Here is a 17566-nt window from a genome sequence, read left to right on the forward strand (position 1 = left end):
GCACCGCAATTCTCCTGCGTCCTGACTGCGACTCTCCCTGTCCCATGTACAGTGGCTTGTTCACTTGTGCGGGTTCCCCACACCATTTAGAAGGTAAGTGTATCTGTGTGGGGAACTGTCTGTTTGGGGGGTGTCAGTCTGGGACTGTGAAACCCTGCCTCTGTTCACACTGTTTGGTCTCCCTGTCTGCTTGGCTGCATTCTGTGGGCTGCAAGGAGGGGGGCTATGCTGCACTGTTCTGTGTCAGATTATGTGCTGTGTTTTACTCTGTGACAGGCTGTTTGCTGCGGTGCATGATTGTATCGTGTTATGCACATTTGCGGCGACCGCTGCGGCGGTCCGCCATTATTTTACTTTACTGCATGTGTTTTTTGGCGGTTTCACTGTGTGTGGAGGAGCGGCGTTTCGGCGCCAAACGCCGCCATTTTGGCGGCGCTCGCTCTGGGCCGCATGTTAGCACTGCAGGCGGCCATTTTTTTGTAGCCTTCCATAGGCTTTAATAGAGCGCCCTGCGTGACATCACTTCCTCTTCCCTGGGCGCACCGATCGAGGCGGCAGCAGCGGTCTCTCCAGGTTTTTACCTCTCTATCCCTGTATCCTTGCCTGAGTTGTACTTTTTCCCTGTGGGGGTCGGCTTGTGCTGGTGTGTGTGTGCGGTGGGCTGCGCTCGCCGCGCTTTTTAAAGGGGCAGTTTACCCTTTATTCTTCCACATACTTGGGGGCATGGATTCTCAGGAAAGCAAATTCCCTGCCACCTTGGTGGGAGGCCAAGGGACTGCTGTGTCCCCCCCAGGGGGTGATTTGGCTACGGTTGTGGCTAACCTTGCTGCTAAGGTGCAAATGCTTGTGGCTGCTCAATCCACTAAAAGGCCCAGAGTTTCAATTTCCTCTGATTCAGAGGATGAGGGTGATGGGGCTGCCATGGCTGGGGTCTCCTTATCGGGGTCCCGTTCCTCCCTGGATCTTGTGGGGTCTGAAGGGGAGGCAGAGTTTGAAGGGGTTGATAATTCTCCCCCTGGCTCGTCTGAAGAGCTTGCACTCATGGATGAATTGGTTGCTTCTATCAAACAGACACTGCGCTTACAGGATGAACCATGTCCTCCTGCTGCCCTGGCCGCTTATGGGACGCAGAAAAGGCGCAAGACATTGCAGGTTTTTCCCTGCACTGATGATTTTCAGCGCGCTGTTAAGGAACAATGGCGCAATATACGCAAGCCTTTTGCGGTGCCGAGTAGGTTCAAGCTGCGTTATCCTTTCACACCCGCTACTGATGAGCGTTGGTGTGTGCCACCTCCGGTGGATTACGCGATAGCGGTTTTGAATAAGTCCACTGCGGTTCCTGCAGAGGATACCCCGGTGTTCCGGGATGCCACGGACAGGAGACTGGAGTCTCTTGCTCGTCATACTTATTCTATTACTGGCTCTATGCTAAAAGCTCTTTTTGCTTCACTTATGGCAGCCCAGGCTGTCGCGAATTTGGACGCAGGTGCTTAGACGCGTCCTGGTGGCTGATTCTGCCCCACCGGCGACGTTGGCCATGGTGGATCAAATCCATCAGGGTGTCATGTATTTGTGTGATGCGGACTTGGATATAGTACCGGTGGCTGCACGTGTGCACAGTGTGGTGGTGTTGTCTCGCCGCCTGGTTTGGTTGAAGTGTTGGTCTGTGGACCAATCTTCGCACAAGACCTTATCCAATCTGCCCTATGATGGATCTCGCCTTTTTGGCGAGTCCTTGGATACACTGATAAAGGGGATCACGGGTGGTAAGAGCACGCTCTTGCCCCAATCCCACAAGGCTAAGGGCGCTCAAGGTAAGAAGCATGCCTCTTTTCGGCCCTCTCAGGGGTCCTTTCGTGCCTTTCGGTCGCACTATAAGGGCAAGCCATTCAAAGGTCAAGGCTCCCAAAAGAAGCCGTGGACAGGTAAGCAGAAGTCCGGCCAGTCCGGATCCGCTGCCCATAACAATGCGGCCTGAAGGGGCGCCCTCACCCAGTTCTGGGGTGGGGGGACGCTTGCTCGGTTTTCTTCAACCTTGGCTGGCCCGTGTTCGGGACAGGTGGGTTCAGGAAATCGTTCGGTCTGGCTACAAGATCGAGTTTCTCTCTCGGCCGGAGAGCAGATTTTTTCCCTCAAATCTTCAACTGTCTCCGGAGCATTTGCAGGATCTGCACCTGGCGGTGCGGGACCTGCGGGCTCAGGGAGTGGTGGTTCCGATGCCTTATCAGGACAGATTTCGGAGTTCCCGACGGTGTCGGGGGGCAAGTCTTTTCGTCCTCTCTCATGGACGGTGATCACCACGGATGCCAGCCTGTCGGGCTGGGGTGGTGTTCTGGGCGTTCTGTCCGCCCAGGGAACTTGGTCGGAGGAGGAATCCTCCCTCCCGATCAACATTCTGGAATTGCGAGCGATAAATCTCTGCCTTCGACGTTGGACGGACAGGCTGCGGGGCCGTCCGGTTCGGGTGCAGACGGACAATGCCACAGCGGTGGCCTACATCAACCACCAAGGGGGCACCAGGAGTGCCCGAGCGGCTCGGGAGGTGGCCGACATTCTGTCTTGGGCCGAGACGCACGTCCCGGCAATAACAGCGGTTCACATTCCGGGGGTGGAAAACTGGCAGGCGGATTATCTGAGTCGCCAGACCCTGGACCAGGGGAATGGTCCCTTCACCCGGATGTCTTCCAGATGTTGTGCGCGAAGTGGGGTCTTCCGGAGGTGGACCTGTTCGCGTCTCGTCTGAACAACAAGGTGGGAAGGTTCGTGGCAAGGACGCGCGATCCTCGGGCAGACGCGTTGGTAGCTCCGTGGTATCAGTACCGACTGATGTACGCATTTCCACCGATTCAACTGCTGTCCAGGTTCCTTCGCAGGTTAAACTCGGAACCGAACGCGGTGATTCTTGTGGCACCGGACTGGCCTCGCCGACCCTGGTACGCGGACCTCGTAAATCTGGCGATCGACGCGCCGTGGCGTCTGCCTCTTCGAGAGGATCTCCTGTCTCAAGGACCGATATTCCATCCTGCTTTACAGTCGCTGGCTTTGACGGCCTGGCTGTTGAAACCAAGGTCCTGAAGGATAGGGGCCTCTCCCCTGAGGTCATTCACACCTTGATCAACGCGAGGAAGTCTTCCTCGGGGAAGGTCTATTACCGTACTTGGAAGGCCTATTTTGCTTGGAGTGAGTCCAGGGGGTATTCACCTCGCACGTACTTGGTGTCTAGGGTGTTGTCCTTCCTTCAAACGGGTGTTGACCAGCGTTTGGCGCTGGCTACGATCAAGGGTCAGGTATCTGCATTGGCCGTTCTTTTTCAACGTCTTGTGGCGTCTAACTCCTTGCTTAGCACTTTTGTTCAAGGGGTGCGACATCTGGTCCCTCCTAGGAGGGAACCTCTGCCTCCTTGGGACTTGAATCTTGTTCTGTCCGTGTTACAACATGCTCCTTTTGAACAGATCAGGAGGATCTCGTTGGCTATGTTGTCCAAAAAGGTCGCCTTTTTGGTGGCGATCACTTCGGCTCGCAGGGTGTCGGAGCTGGCAGCTTTGTCCTGCAGGTCTCCGTATCTGGTCGTTCACTTGGATAAGGTGGTCTTGCAACCTAACCTTTCTTTTCCTCCGAAGAGGATTTAGGAATTTCACCTCAATGAGGACATTGTCTTGCCTTCGCTCTGCGCAAAGCCCAAACATCCGAAGGAGGTGGATTTACACTCCCTGGATGTTGTTCGGGCGATCAGGGTTTACCTGAAATCGACTGAATCTTTTCGCAAGTCAGATTCCTTATTTGTTCTTCCAGAGGGTCCTCAGAAGGGCATGGCGGCGTCTGCTTCTACCATCGCCAAATGGATCAGGCAGACCATTGAACAGGCATATGCTTTGAAGGGAAAAGTTCCTCCTATGCCTGTGAAGGCGCACTCTACCAGATCTCTGAGTACGTCTTGGGCCTGTCACCATCGGGCTTCTGTGGCCCAGGTGTGTAAGGCGGCGACTTGGTCGTCCGTTCACACCTTCTCAAAGTTCTACAAGGTGGATGTTCAGGCATCGGCAGATGCTTCCTTTGGCCGCAAGGTTCTTAGTGCGGCAGTTCTTTAGGGTCCCTTGTTTTGGGCCCTTGGCTGTTTGGGATATATTTTTATCCCTAGGTTATTTGCTTTTTTCCTGGGTTGTTGCTCCTGTTGAGCAAGTTTTTTCATGCTACCCAGCTGGTTTCCTTCCTTTGGTAAGGTTCCTTTCTCTGATGTGGAGACGGCGTTGCCTTAGGCGCGGCTGCGTTTCCCACCCCTCATGTTTGCACTGCTTTGGGACGTCCCCATAGTGACGAATATGAAGTGGCGGCGACTGTCGGAGGACGTAAGAGAAAACGGAATTTTTGTAAAATCTTACCTCTAAAATTCCTTTCTCTGAGTCCTCCGACAGTCGCCGCCCCCGCCCCTTTTTTGGGGTTTGGTTGTATACTCTACTGCTATTCCACTGAAACTGAGGTATGGATACAGGAAGTAGGAGGTTATTTACTGAGGGGACCACCCCCTGGGGGTGGGATATGTTAAAAGCTTTAATATTGACATTTTCTGTTGCCTAGCTACTCCTACGGAGCAAAGGTCATTAACCCCATAGTGACAAATATGAAGTGGCGGCGACTGTCGGAGGACTCAGAGAAAGGAATTTTACAGGTAAGATTTTACAAAAATTCCATAATTTTTTTTCCTCTGTTCCTTTGAAAAGAGGAAACGTGCTGGCATTAAAAAGTAGTTAAAGAATAATTAAACATCTATTTAGCCTTTAACGTTACCTCCGCTAATAACAAAAAAAGGCAAGTTTTTTGTTATTAGCGGAGGTTTCCTTGCGTGATGATATAACTAGATGTCATTGAAAAACCTTAAACACCCCCTCCCCCCCTCAAAAGAAAAAAAAAGACAATCATTGGTGGATACTGGCATTTTAAACCCCATCCCCCCCCCCCAAAAAAAAAATATCTTGCAATCTTTGGTTGGTCAATAACTACCCACCCCCTTCCTCAACATTGGTGGTTGCTGGCACAGTAAATCTCCCCTTCCCCCAATTCAATGGATTCAATAAATAAATCCTCTGGCTCTCCAATTTAAAGAGTGTAACACTGATAATCACAGCAATTAGCCATCATATCAGCCGGCTGTCAGCTGACTTCACAGAGCCTGTCCAACCTGGAAAAGGTTGTGACCATATGGTCGGGATCTGCCCACATGCCTGGACTGGTGAGCCGCTGAGATCCTGAGCCAGCTGTTCCCGCCCCCTCCACAGCCCAACACTCCAGTGAGCGCTGGAGGGGCAGAGCAGACAGCAATGACTGACAGTCACCAGCTCTCTGCTCGAGTGCTCTGAGAACCAAACTATCGGCGGTGTTTGATCTCTCGGTTCTCAGCCTTAGAGCCAATTGGGGGGGGAAAGTATGATTGTAAAATAAAAAAAAAAAATCCCTTCTCTTTTAACCACACAGTTTCCATTTTTTTGTTGGTGGAATACTGTACTCTGGGTTTCCACCCTTGGGCTCGGTTCCCATTTATTCAGTTTAAGATTGGTGTGTCCTACAGTGCATTTTGCTGTGCGTTTTGCATTTTTGCACACGCGATTTTACAGTGTTTTAACGCGATTTTTGCCATGATTTGCATTTGTTTTTTTTCTTGGCCAATTTGTTGTTGGGAAGAATAAAAAACGCAAATCGCGGTAAAATCGTGGCAACAATGCAGTACATGCTTTAATTTGCAGCTTCTCCATTAAAGTCTATGAAACCAAAAGAGCAAAAAAAAAAAAAAGCACGGTTTTGCATTTTTTAAAAATCCCTGACCCTTTCCAAAAACGCAGCAGCAGAAAAAAGCATAGATGTGAACGTGTCCTATAGCAAACCATGTTAAATGGACTCTAGTGCATTTCTGCAAAAAGCACCAATAAATGCATAGGTGTTAACCAGGCCTTAGAGATGATTTGCTAGCAGATCGGGGTGCACCTTACACTTCAAAGTGTTGGTTTTAGGTATACTGATGCCAATTTGGCAAATTGTTTCTTTTGGTTTGGTGTTCTTTGAGTGGCTGTAATGTCAGATCTTGTATGCTGATACTGAGGTTGGCCAGCAGACTGGGGTGAAAAGAGCCAAAAGAGTGTGCTTGGAAGTATGCAGCTTCGACTAGACCACTCTTTTCCTGAGTCAGAGCAGATACTATGCTTCACTATTAAAATGCAGGATATTTGTCCTGCCCGCATCACTGCTACTCTGTATTATTGTCCCTACGAAAAATGGCAAACATTCTACGTGCCGGTTCACACTGCAGCGGCACGACTTCGGGGCGACTTGTGAAGTCACGCGCACCGCGACTTCGGCGCGACTTGCACGGACTTCTTAAAATAAATGTCTATGCAAGTCGCTCCAAGGTCGCCCCGAAGTAGTACAGGACCCTTTTTCTAAGTCGGAGCTACTTGTGTCGCTCCTATTAGAATGGTTCCTGTACCGAACAATGGGAGCGTGACGGACCGTGACTTGTCAGGCTGACAAGTCGCGGTCCAAGTCGGATCAGTGTGAACCGGCACTACTGGTTTAAACATGGTTTGAGGCACACAGGTGATCTTAACGTGTTACGAGGCAGCACTATTGTTGATACTGGTACACCTCATTGCTTGGAAGAAAGCTGCGTTTTATCAACATAGTAAATCACTGTGCATGTGCTGCATTGTTCCAGCAGCTGGGTTGGGGTGAAAATCGTGACACGTACCAGATGTGTGGTAAAATGAATGCTGATTATTCTCAATGGGAAATTCGCCTATCTGTGGCCACCTTCGCTGTCAAAGACTCAGCCAGCCATGAATGCAACAAGCAGATGGCCGCTCTTAGTAATCAAAGTTTTGCTAATTCTAAAACGTTCTAGTCTTTGCACAGCCAAACTTTGTACTGTTTGGTCATCTTTTCCAGGACCAAATAATCCTTATTAGAACCCATAATTATTGCTACCCCTTTCTATATCTGCACCCATATTCTTTTTACAATATATTCTCTAGCTTGAGAAGGCACCTATGCATTGATCTGCTTCTGTCCTGTTATTGTCCCCTCCCTTTGTTAGATAAAACAGAAAAGAAGATTAAAAATTAGTAGCTTCTCTCCCCCCCCAACAGATAAACAATGCATGTTTTGCTGACCTGGTAAAGGTTGGACAACTAATAGTGGTGACAGCAATTAGAAGGCATGAAATGTTTTACTAATTATACTGCTGATATAAGGGTCATCACAGGGTTAAACCACTTCAACTCAGTTCTGCACAAAGCTATTGTATTCTCTTTTAAATGAACTCTACATTTTTAAATACATGCAATCATTTAGCTGTATTTATCCCCACCAGTGGCTTTATTTCTTATTTTTTTCCAGGCATACAAAACCATTTCCTCACTGCACTTTTAGTACAAATCCATTTTCTAGCTAAGTATCAGGGTCATAATCATTTATTTCATGCAGTAAACTTCACTATCCTATATCATATTTTTTTCTTCGCTACTATCCTCCGAGTCTCTGGAAAAATCCATTTATTTGTTTTTCTATCTTTCATGTCTATCTGTGTATTGCTGTCTCTTGTTTATGATCATTAAACGAATTCTTCTGACGTGACCAAGGGAGATCTTGCTGTATTATTGTGATCATAGATTTACACGTCACTTTTTCTTTGAAGAGGTTTAAAACTGTAGACTGCCAGGTCTATTCAGCACAACAAAGAGCTAATTGCAAAATGCCATAACCTGTGGCCACCATTAAGAATGCATATTTTAGTGATCTAACGTGTGCTTAAAAAATTGGTTGATTAAGTGCTGCACTTTTACTTCATTGCTGGCTTTATGCTGAGTTTTATCTGGCATCCATAGCAAAAGTGTCTGAAAGAAACATGGCTTTGTTGCCAGTAGCAGCCATGTTGGCCTTGGTAAAGTGGAACTATAGGTCAAACTATTTTTCATTTTGGATAGAATAAGTGTGTGTGTGTGTGTGTGTGGGGTTATAACCTCTGTCGGTTTTTTTTTTTTTTTTTGCCATAAGTATCCCAGTGGGTAGATTTACCTTAATTTCCTGTCCCATAGCCAAAACAGGAAGTGCAAGAAAATCCATCTAAAGGGTCCCCAGGTCACCAGAACTAGTGTCCCTATTGGAAGTGTTATACCTAAAGGGTTTCACATGTACTGTTACTTTAAGGCTGGCTCCACCCAGGAGTGATGACAAGGGTCAAGGGGCATTAGAGACATGTAAGAGATGCATTGATATACAGAGCTGTCCTGTAATGCATGTTGGAGTGTACAGTGAGTCCTGAATAAACATCCATTGTTCCAGATCAGAGTCCTGTGTCTCTCACAACACGGAGAATATAACAGGAAGATTTCCCCTTTTCTAAGGACAAACCAGAATTTGGGATTTTCGTTTACTTAAATTTTCAATGATAATGGTAAGCAGGACAAAAGGGGAGGGTAAATCTCCCTAATGGATGCATAGACTGCAAAAAAAACCTAATGGGTATTTTAATCCATCTCCACTCTATCCAAAACGAAAATTAAAGGTGCCTTTAGTTATACTTTAACCTACGCAAATACATTTATTCAGGACCCCTTTTGGGAATCTTTTACAGGAAAAAATCTGAAGTTTATCTTGAATCATCATCAAAGTGAGGGGGTGCTATTTACTACAAGGAAGCAAATATAGCCTCATAAGTCCTACTAAATACTTTTGATTGCGTATCTCTCTGGGCAATGATAAATATAGTGGACAGTCATTAGTTCCCCATGCTACCCAAATTAGATTTCTGCTGCTCCTGAGACAGACATTTCTATGCTTTATTCTTGCTCATTTACACTCAATCTGGGACTTGCATATGTACTCGTGGCTTTAATGTCACCCAACCTACCCTAGATACAACATAGTAACCTCCAGGGGTAGCCAACCGAAATCAAGATCATTTGTGGCAGAACAATGGATGTATGGATATTAGCTCACTTTTGGTACCTATATGCCATTAGTAAACAACTTTTGAGGTTTGGGGTCCCTCAACTGGGGTAATACTCAACCGGAGGAAATTATTAAAGCTTCCTGTGACATTATTTTGGTGCAGGAAACTGTCAGAAGTGGTGCGTCACATTAACAGAGCAGATGGACCTATTTCAGGGCTATCTGTGCCACCTATGCTAGCTTCTTTTACATAGTAAATTGGGAACTGCTGCATGCAGGTCTGCACCCGATTAACAGAAGGAATACAGCAGTTTTCCATATTGAAAACTGCCACAGATTCCTGCCAGCTGTGACCTTGTCCTAGGGGATGTTAGCTGTCTGTAGACAGCCCACATCCCTCTCTGCCCGTGAAGTTATACAACAGGAGCAGAAACTACACAGGGTTAACTCCCTCCTCCTTCATCCATTCTGAGCCATGTGGGAGGCTGCAGAGGGATCGGAGCATGTAGCTCCATCTCTCAATTCTCTGTCCTGCGAGTTGTGCCTGCCACATAGCAGAAAATTGATTGCTTCCAATTTAAAAACAGGTTTTGTTAATGCCTCACCAATATATGCGGTGCTACAGAAGACTGCTAGAGGAAGAAGTTGTATAGCATGATCTAGTCAGATATTAGGAATGTGGTACAGAGAACATGCTCCAGGATACAGTTAGAGGCGGGGTAAATGTTCTATGAGACTGCTAGAGGCCACTGCCATTAATGTCCTCCTAGAAATCAATTAAAACCTTTCAACAACTTTAAAATTGACATGATATCCTGATCCTCCCATAAATGCATCAAACAATCAACACTAAATTAACTCCCTATTATGAAGGACTTACACCCACAACCCTTTTCCCCATGTATGTGTAGCATCCTCCTAGGTAGGTGCTAGTGAGAGAGTATAGTTTTGAGCTCTGTCTGCTTACCAGAGGGGCTGCAGGTAAATCTGTATTGCTTGCTGCCTACCAGAGAGCAGGATCTGTTAGGGAGGTCTGCTCGGTGTGCTCAGTATGCAATTCATTCAGTCTAGAGAGTGTTTCCCGCTGGTCCAATAGGGAGGCTTGTTGGACAGTGGGAGGAAACCTGATGAATGGGTGCATTGGCTTTTGATACAGTCCTGGTGATGGGCAGAGGGCAGGTCGCCTGGATTTATTCTGGGATAATGTATAAAAGCCAGGAGCACATGTGCTGTGGGGTCTTTGGCTGGAGAGCAGTGTCCCGGAGGGAGCGGGCGGCTGCCTCCTCCTCTGAAGAGGTGCCATGCGGTCGCAGGAGGTCGGCCTGAGGAATAGATGAGAGGAGCTGAACCCAGAGGTCCAAGAGAGCTGACTGAGAGGGGAGACACTGGAGACCCCGGGACCACAGTATTGTGGGTACAGGGACTCGTTTCAAGGGGCCTGACCTGAAGGGAGCCACCCCTAAGTGTGGGATAGTCAGTGGACTGGTGTCAGCAATGGAGAAGAAAGAGGATGCTAGTGAGAGTGTCCTGAAGATAATTGTCAGTTCACCAAGTTGTCTTAAGGAAAAACACTCAATCCAAGTTCATCCATAGTGGCAGGGTGAATCAACAGCCTGGCTGTATGAAAAAATAGGAGTCCTCAAGCATTGTCTATCGTTCAAATTGGAGTATCCCACTATTCCCTTCTCCTATCCCCATTTAAAATAAAACAAAAACAACAATCAAATACCCCATGGACTGATTATTGGAGCGAGCCAAGAAAGAAGAATGTAAGAACTTGAAACTGTCATTATTGTATGCTGGTAACCTAGGGGGACCCGTAAAGTGCAATCTGGAAGTCCTTATGGGGGCAATGCTACATATGTTTGGTTTGCTGTTTACCCTGTTCAATGCACTTTGTTCCATGTTCTCCTACCCACTTCACACTCTCTACACAGTTCATTTCTAAATGGATCTCCAGAGTTGCCCCGTGCCGATAGTAATCCTGTTGCTCAACTACGTCACACAACTCTGTTGTGTGTTAGCTCCACCAGTATCCAAAAGAGTGATGGAGGAAAAAGTGCTGTATCCATTTTATGTGTGTGTATATATATATATATATATATATGTGTATATATATATATATATATATATATATCATTTTTTACAATCCTGGTTTCACGTTGTTTTTCTCTATATGAACACTGTTCTTTTTTTTGTTATTTTAGGCTACTGGAAACCCACCCAATCGTTCTCCAGATGTTGTTGTGACTGACAATACAACGGTTGACCAGGTACTTCTTTTGCGCATTCACTTTTCATATGCTTCATAAGCAGGTAACCATTGCTGCACAAATGACCATTCAGGTTATTCATGATGATAATTTTAGACTATTTGAAGGTACTTTAAATAACGAGGATAAAAAGATTTGTGCCGATGATAATGACAAGTGTTCATTTAAGTGCCATTCAGTTTTTTCAATCTGTCACTTAGAGGTCAGATAGCAGGAGTGTTTTGATTAAACTTGGCTATTCAGTAATATGCAAGTGAAAGGTTTGTTATCTAATGCATTATGTGGCGTAAGAGCCATTTAATCCTAAAAGGAATATGGATGTATTCTATCTACTTTATCTTAAAACTTGGTGGACACTTGAGTCGTGTTATTACCTTTGACTAGCCAATCTCAAATACCTTAAGTCTAATTTGAAAATAAAGTATAGGGGTATCTTAAATTACCCCTGTAGTGGTTAAAGTGACCGTGTCACCACATGGCCTTGTATAAATAAATCCTTCAGCCCCCTTAAGTTAATACTTTGTAGCACCGTCTCTGAGGAAGGGAAACAATTTATAATAGGATAAGTGGAAGAAAATCAGACATGGGGAGTAATGGGTCCTCCATATTTCTGGTAGCGGAATACTTTGAATAAATATAAAATAATTTATATATATATATATTTTTTTCTCTTTGCGGTTGGGGGTGGCTAGAGAGGGAGGGGGGCTGGGTGGAGATTAAAAAGAAAATAATGAAGGAATATAAGTCAAGCAAACAGTAAAAAAATAGTAATAATAAATGTTAAAATGGTATTGTATTATATGCTGAATCGTTAATGTATATATTTTGAATTCCTAAATAAAATTTATATTTGAAAAAAAAAAAAAAATACTTTGTAGCGCCACCTTTTGCTGCGATTACAGCTGTAAGTCGCTTGGGGTATGTCTCTATCAGTTTTGCACATCGAGAGACTGAATTTTTTGCCCATTCCTCCTTGCAAAACAGCTTGAGCTCAGTGAGGTTGGATGGAGAGCGTTTGTGAACAGCAGTTTTCAGTTCTTTCCACAGATTCTCGATTGGATTCAGGTCTGGACTTTGACTTGGCCATTCTAACACCTGGATATGTTTATTTGTGAACCATTTTGCTTTATGTTTTGGATCATTGTCTTGTTGGAAGACAAATCTCCGTCCCAGTCTCAGGTCTTTTGCAGACTCCATCAGGTTTTCTTCCAGAATGGTCCTGTATTTGGCTCCATCCATCTTCCCATCAATTTTAACCATCTTCCCTGTCCCTGCTGAAGAAAAGCAGGCCCAAACCATGATGCTGCCACCACCATGTTTGACAGTGGGGATGGTGTGTTCAGGGTGATGAGCTGTGTTGCTTTTAAGCCAAACATAACGTTTTGCATTGTTGCCAAAAAGTTTGATTTTGGTTTCATCTGACCAGAGCACCTTCTTCCACATGTTTGGTGTGTCTCCCAGGTGGCTTGTGGCAAACTTTAAACGACACTTTTTATGGATATCTTTAAGAACTGGCTTTCTTCTTGCCACTCTTCCATAAAGGCCAGATTTGTGCAGTATACGACTGATTGTTGTCCTATGGACAGAGTCTCCCACCTCAGCTGTAGATCTCTGCAGTTCATCCAGAGTGATCATGGGCCTCTTGGCTGCATCTCTGATCAGTCTTCTCCTTGTATGAGATGAAAGTTTAGAGGGATGGCCAGGTCTTTGTAGATTTGCAGTGGTCTGATACTTCTTCCATGTCAATATTATCGCTTGCACAGTGCTCCTTGGGATGTTTAAAGCTTGGAAAATCTTTTGGTATCCAAATCCGGCTTTAAACTTCTCCACAACAGTATCTCGGACCTGCCTGGTGTATTCCTTGTTCTTCATGATGCTCTCTGCGCTTTAAAACGGACCTCTGAGACTATCACAGTGCAGGTGCATTTATACAGAGACTTGATTACACACAGGTGGATTCTATTTATCATCATTAGTCATTTAGGTCAACATTGGATCATTCAGAGATCCTCACTGAACTTCTGGAGAGAGTTTGCTGCACCGAAAGTAAAGGGGCTGAATAATTTTGCACGCCCAATTTTTCAGTTTTTTATTTAACAAAGTTTGAAGTATCCAATAAATTTCGTTCCACTTCATGATTGTGTCCCACTTGTTGTTGATTCTTCACAAAAAATTACAGTTTTATATCTTTCTGTTTGAAGCCTGAAATGTGGCAAAAGGTTGCAAAGTTCAAGGGGGCCGAATGCTTTCGCTAGGCACTGTATAGCTTATGCAAGTCCAAAACCATTTTTTTTAAAGATTTGGCTAGAGTGGTAACAGGTTAAAACCAGTGACAGGTTATTATTGTTGTCTGTGTCCTCCTTCAGGGAGATTAACCCTGTTTTACCATTGTCACCTGAACTAAAGTGAGGGAAAACACAAGATTTGGAGTTGTAACCAGTATAGGAAGTGAGAAGAAATCTTCCAATGGTGCACTTGTACTGGCAACAACCAGGATCAACATCTAAGGAGTGTTTACCTTAATTTAGGCTGACTATACATGCTACAATTTGATTGTACAATCTTTCATATCTACCAACAAGTATGTAGTGCAATGACCTGCCTTGATTGGTTAGTTTAGGTAGATCCTTCTATAAGAAATGTAAAGTTGATCGTACAAATATTGTATGGTGAGCCATAGAGCGATTTCATTTCACTTCATGTTGTTTTTCCTGGATAGGAATTGAAGGTTAATCGCCCCTACGGGACAAAGATGGGGTGGGCAAGCTTTTTTTTTTTTTAACCCTTCCCTACTCTATTGAAAATGAAGAAATATGCTAGCCTCAGTCATAGTTTAATAACAAATTCATCTTTTACTTAAAATGTAAAATGACATCTGTGCTTGGCTACTTGCAATTTTGTATTTAGTTGGCAATTGGCCTAAAATGAAAAGGTGAACGAACACCATACACCCTCCCCATTCTCCCTGGTCCCCACTGTTTTTGCTGCCCATGCAGTCAATGCAGGCGTCCCGGGAATTTGAAAGCCACTCTCTTCTATTCCTACTTTCCTTATGGGTGTTGGGAAGAATCAGAACGATTTTTGATGTGGTCAAAGCGGTCACATGCCAGCGCATGACCAGTCAGGATTGCTCTGATCCATCTCAGAAGAAGACTATGGCTTTCAAATCCCCAGACCCCTGCAGTGGCTGCATGAGCAGTAAAGCTAATAATCCATGGAGTAAGTTAAGCGGGGATGAGGAGGGTGCATGGTGTGTGTTTGTTTTAATTTTTTTGTGAAAGGGTGAACTTACGCTTTTGGCCTTGTGCACACAAGACATTTTGAAAACTCTCCCAGAAGCTTTTTTTCTTGGCAGCAGTGTTTTGGCAGAAAAATGCCTAATGCTTATTAAAAGTATCGAACGCTTTTACAAGTATCATTTACAGATGTCAAGCAGGTGGGCATTGATTCATTTCATTGGACAGAATAGTAATTTAAATAAATACACGTTCGCCAGCACACCATGGATCTCGAATTGTAGTTGAATTGTAATCGAATTGTAGCCCAAAGCTTTTATTTTTAAAGTCCAAAGCTTTTATTGCAGGAAGATCACATAATAACAGGATAAGTGCAACATTTCGGAGCCACACAGGACTCTTTCATTGGGCATGTGACGAGGGGTCATGCGTGGCTTTGAAAAGTTGCACTTTTCCTGTTGTGATGTGATCTTTCTGCAATACAAGCTTTGGACTACAATTCAAGATCCATACTGTGCTGGCGAACATTTGTATGTATCTGATATATCCAGTGTCCAGCTGGTGATCACTGCAGCACCCACTACAGATGAGCCTTTAATCGAGGAACGTGTGCGAACGAGGAACGTGTGCGATACGTGAAGGTGACGTCAGGCGTGCTGACGTCACCTTCACGTATTTGTCCACGAAGGACGGGCGAGCAGATCCGTCCGGCCGGCGGCTGTTATCCCTCTCCACTGTATGCACCTGTCATCTGATGTTTGTAAGTGTCTCTCTGTTTTTACAATAAACTACCATTGGGTTTTATGCTATGGCGTCTTCCTCTGTGTTCCCTGGGTAATGCTTACAACTGTATCCTGAGCCCACGGTGGAAGTTCCAGCGGAGGTCACAGCGGAGGTTTTGATTTGAACATCTTGCCTGCCTATTATACTACCTGGAGTCGGTATGGGTACCCACACCCACTGTTGCTCCTTTTGGTCTGCATGATTGGGACCCTCTTTCCTTATGCTCTCCATTAGTGTCTTTCTGGTAAGCGGCAGTCCTACTGGGGGAGGTGTCTGAACTACCTTTTTGGCTATCACTTATTAACATCTGGTAAGAGGTACCTATTGAGTCTGGTGGTGATTGATTCATCTTATCCACACCTATCCACTATTCATATTTTCCAGCACGGGAACCTTGGTGTTCCTCAGCACTTTGGGTGTTATCTCCATTTTTGTTTTTGGTTTTACGCTATGGCGTTTGCTTTTCTTTATTTCATATAACGTCCCATTGAGGAGATCTACATCGGAACCATGAGGTCCACTGTGTTTTACTCCCTGAGGGCAGTTGGAGTCATCTTTCACTATTTTGCTTTTTTATATTTAGTTTCCGGTAAGCAGTATCTGCACAAGTTACTTCACTTCACGTTTACTATTGGACATTTATATGGACTATTTCATTATATGTTTCATTTTTTTAGCGCAACTTCATTTACTATTGTTCTTTTGGGGTGTCAGTCGCACTTGAAGTTGCTGCTTTTCCTTTTTTGGTATTCTTTTTTGAATTTAGCGCAGTTGTTCTCCATTTTGAATATTTGTATGTATCTGATATATCCAGTGTCCAGCTGGTGATCACTGCAGCACCCAATACAGATGAGCCTTTAATCGAGGAACGTGTGCGATGAGAATATGAACAAAAAAGAATAAGAATTTATTCTGCCCCCTAAATGCTCCTAGTGTTAACATGCATTTACAAGCATCAAGTGGTTTTTCCGCCAAAACTCTGATTCTCCTGGACGCACTGGCAGTGGGTTTTTTTCCTGCCTCTAAAAGGCCCTGCCACTATATGTTGCTGAGACAATGGAGTACTGTCCGTGATACTTTTTTTGTTTGCACTAACATACAATTTTTCAGGACAAGCTTTCGGGGTATGTCCCCTTCATCAAGGTCCAAGCAGTACTGATTCACAAAATGTTTAGCAGAATGGTAAAAAAACACACAATCTCTAAGCCAAAGGAAAAAAACAAAAAAAAACAAACAAACATAAACAAATTTAACTGGCAATGGTAATAAAACTAGCATAGTTAGTGAGATAAAACAGAGGGAGAGCTGCACCCCCAACACACTAAGGCCCCTTGCACACTGCAGCTTAACCACTTAAGCCCCGGAAGATTTTACCCCCATTCCGACCAGGGGGTATTTTGCGATTCGGCACTGCGTGACTTTAACGGACAATTGCGCGGTCGTGCGACGCTGTACCTAAACGTTTTCGTTTTTTCCCACAAACAGAGCTTTCTTTTGGTGGTATTTGATCACCTGTGCGATTTTTTGATCACGCGCTATAAACAAAAAAAGAGCGTCAATTTTGCAAAAATAGCAATATTTTTCACATTTTTTTATATGAAATTCCCCAAAAAAAAATGTAAAAATCAAACTTTTTTAACTTTTTCGGCCAATTTGTTTTATGCTACCTATGTTTGGTAAAAAAAATCGCAAAAAGCGTATTTTGATTGGTTTGCGCAAAAGTTATCGCGTTTACTAACAAAGGGAAAGATTTTTGTCATTTTTGTTGTTTTTTTTTTTAACGTGTAATGGCAGCGATCTGCGATTTTTTTATGCGGTACTGCGACATTGGGGCGGACAGATCGGACCCTTGACTGACATTTTTGACACTTTTGGGGTTACCAGTGACATTTCTACAGTAATCAGTGCTATATATATGCACTGTTACTGTAAAAATACACTGGTAGTGAAGGGGTTAACTTTATTTGGGAGGGAGGGGCTGTGTGTATCCCTAGGGGCGTGCTTTCTACTGTGATTGGCTGTGGCTTCAGCTGTAAGGACACTGATCAACGGATCTACATACTAGATCCGAGTGATCAGTGTCTTAACAGCAAGGAGAATGACAGGTGGCTTGTTTACACAAGCTGCCTGACATTCTCCCTCTCCCCCGCCGATCGCCGAGTGACCGGCGGACATTGGGTCCGCCGGTCACACGCGCGGGGGGGTCCGTGACCACGCGGGAGCGGGAGCGCGCCTCCGGGGGCGCGCGCTCGCTCCCTAGACCCTCACAAGCTAGTGACGTAGCCCTACGTCACTTTGCCTGTGAGGGGCTGACTGCTGACGTAGATCGGCGTTAGG

The 17566-nt window shown here is 45.0% G+C and overlaps 1 protein-coding gene across 2 annotated transcripts in view; it reads left to right on the plus strand.

Moving 5' to 3' along the window:
* The window catches only part of HSD17B4 (hydroxysteroid 17-beta dehydrogenase 4), a 544183-nt gene that overhangs the window by 359197 nt on the left and 167420 nt on the right, over window positions 1–17566 (plus strand). For both annotated transcript variants that reach the window (XM_082251744.1, XM_082251745.1), the window contains exon 17: window positions 11145–11210. In XM_082251744.1, the coding sequence (XP_082107870.1) occupies window positions 11145–11210 (66 nt within the window). The remainder of the gene's footprint in view (window positions 1–11144; window positions 11211–17566) is intronic.

Source organism: Pelophylax lessonae (genome assembly GCF_965119305.1).
Source record: "Pelophylax lessonae genome assembly, chromosome: 1".
Lineage (NCBI taxonomy): Eukaryota > Metazoa > Chordata > Amphibia > Anura > Ranidae > Pelophylax > Pelophylax lessonae.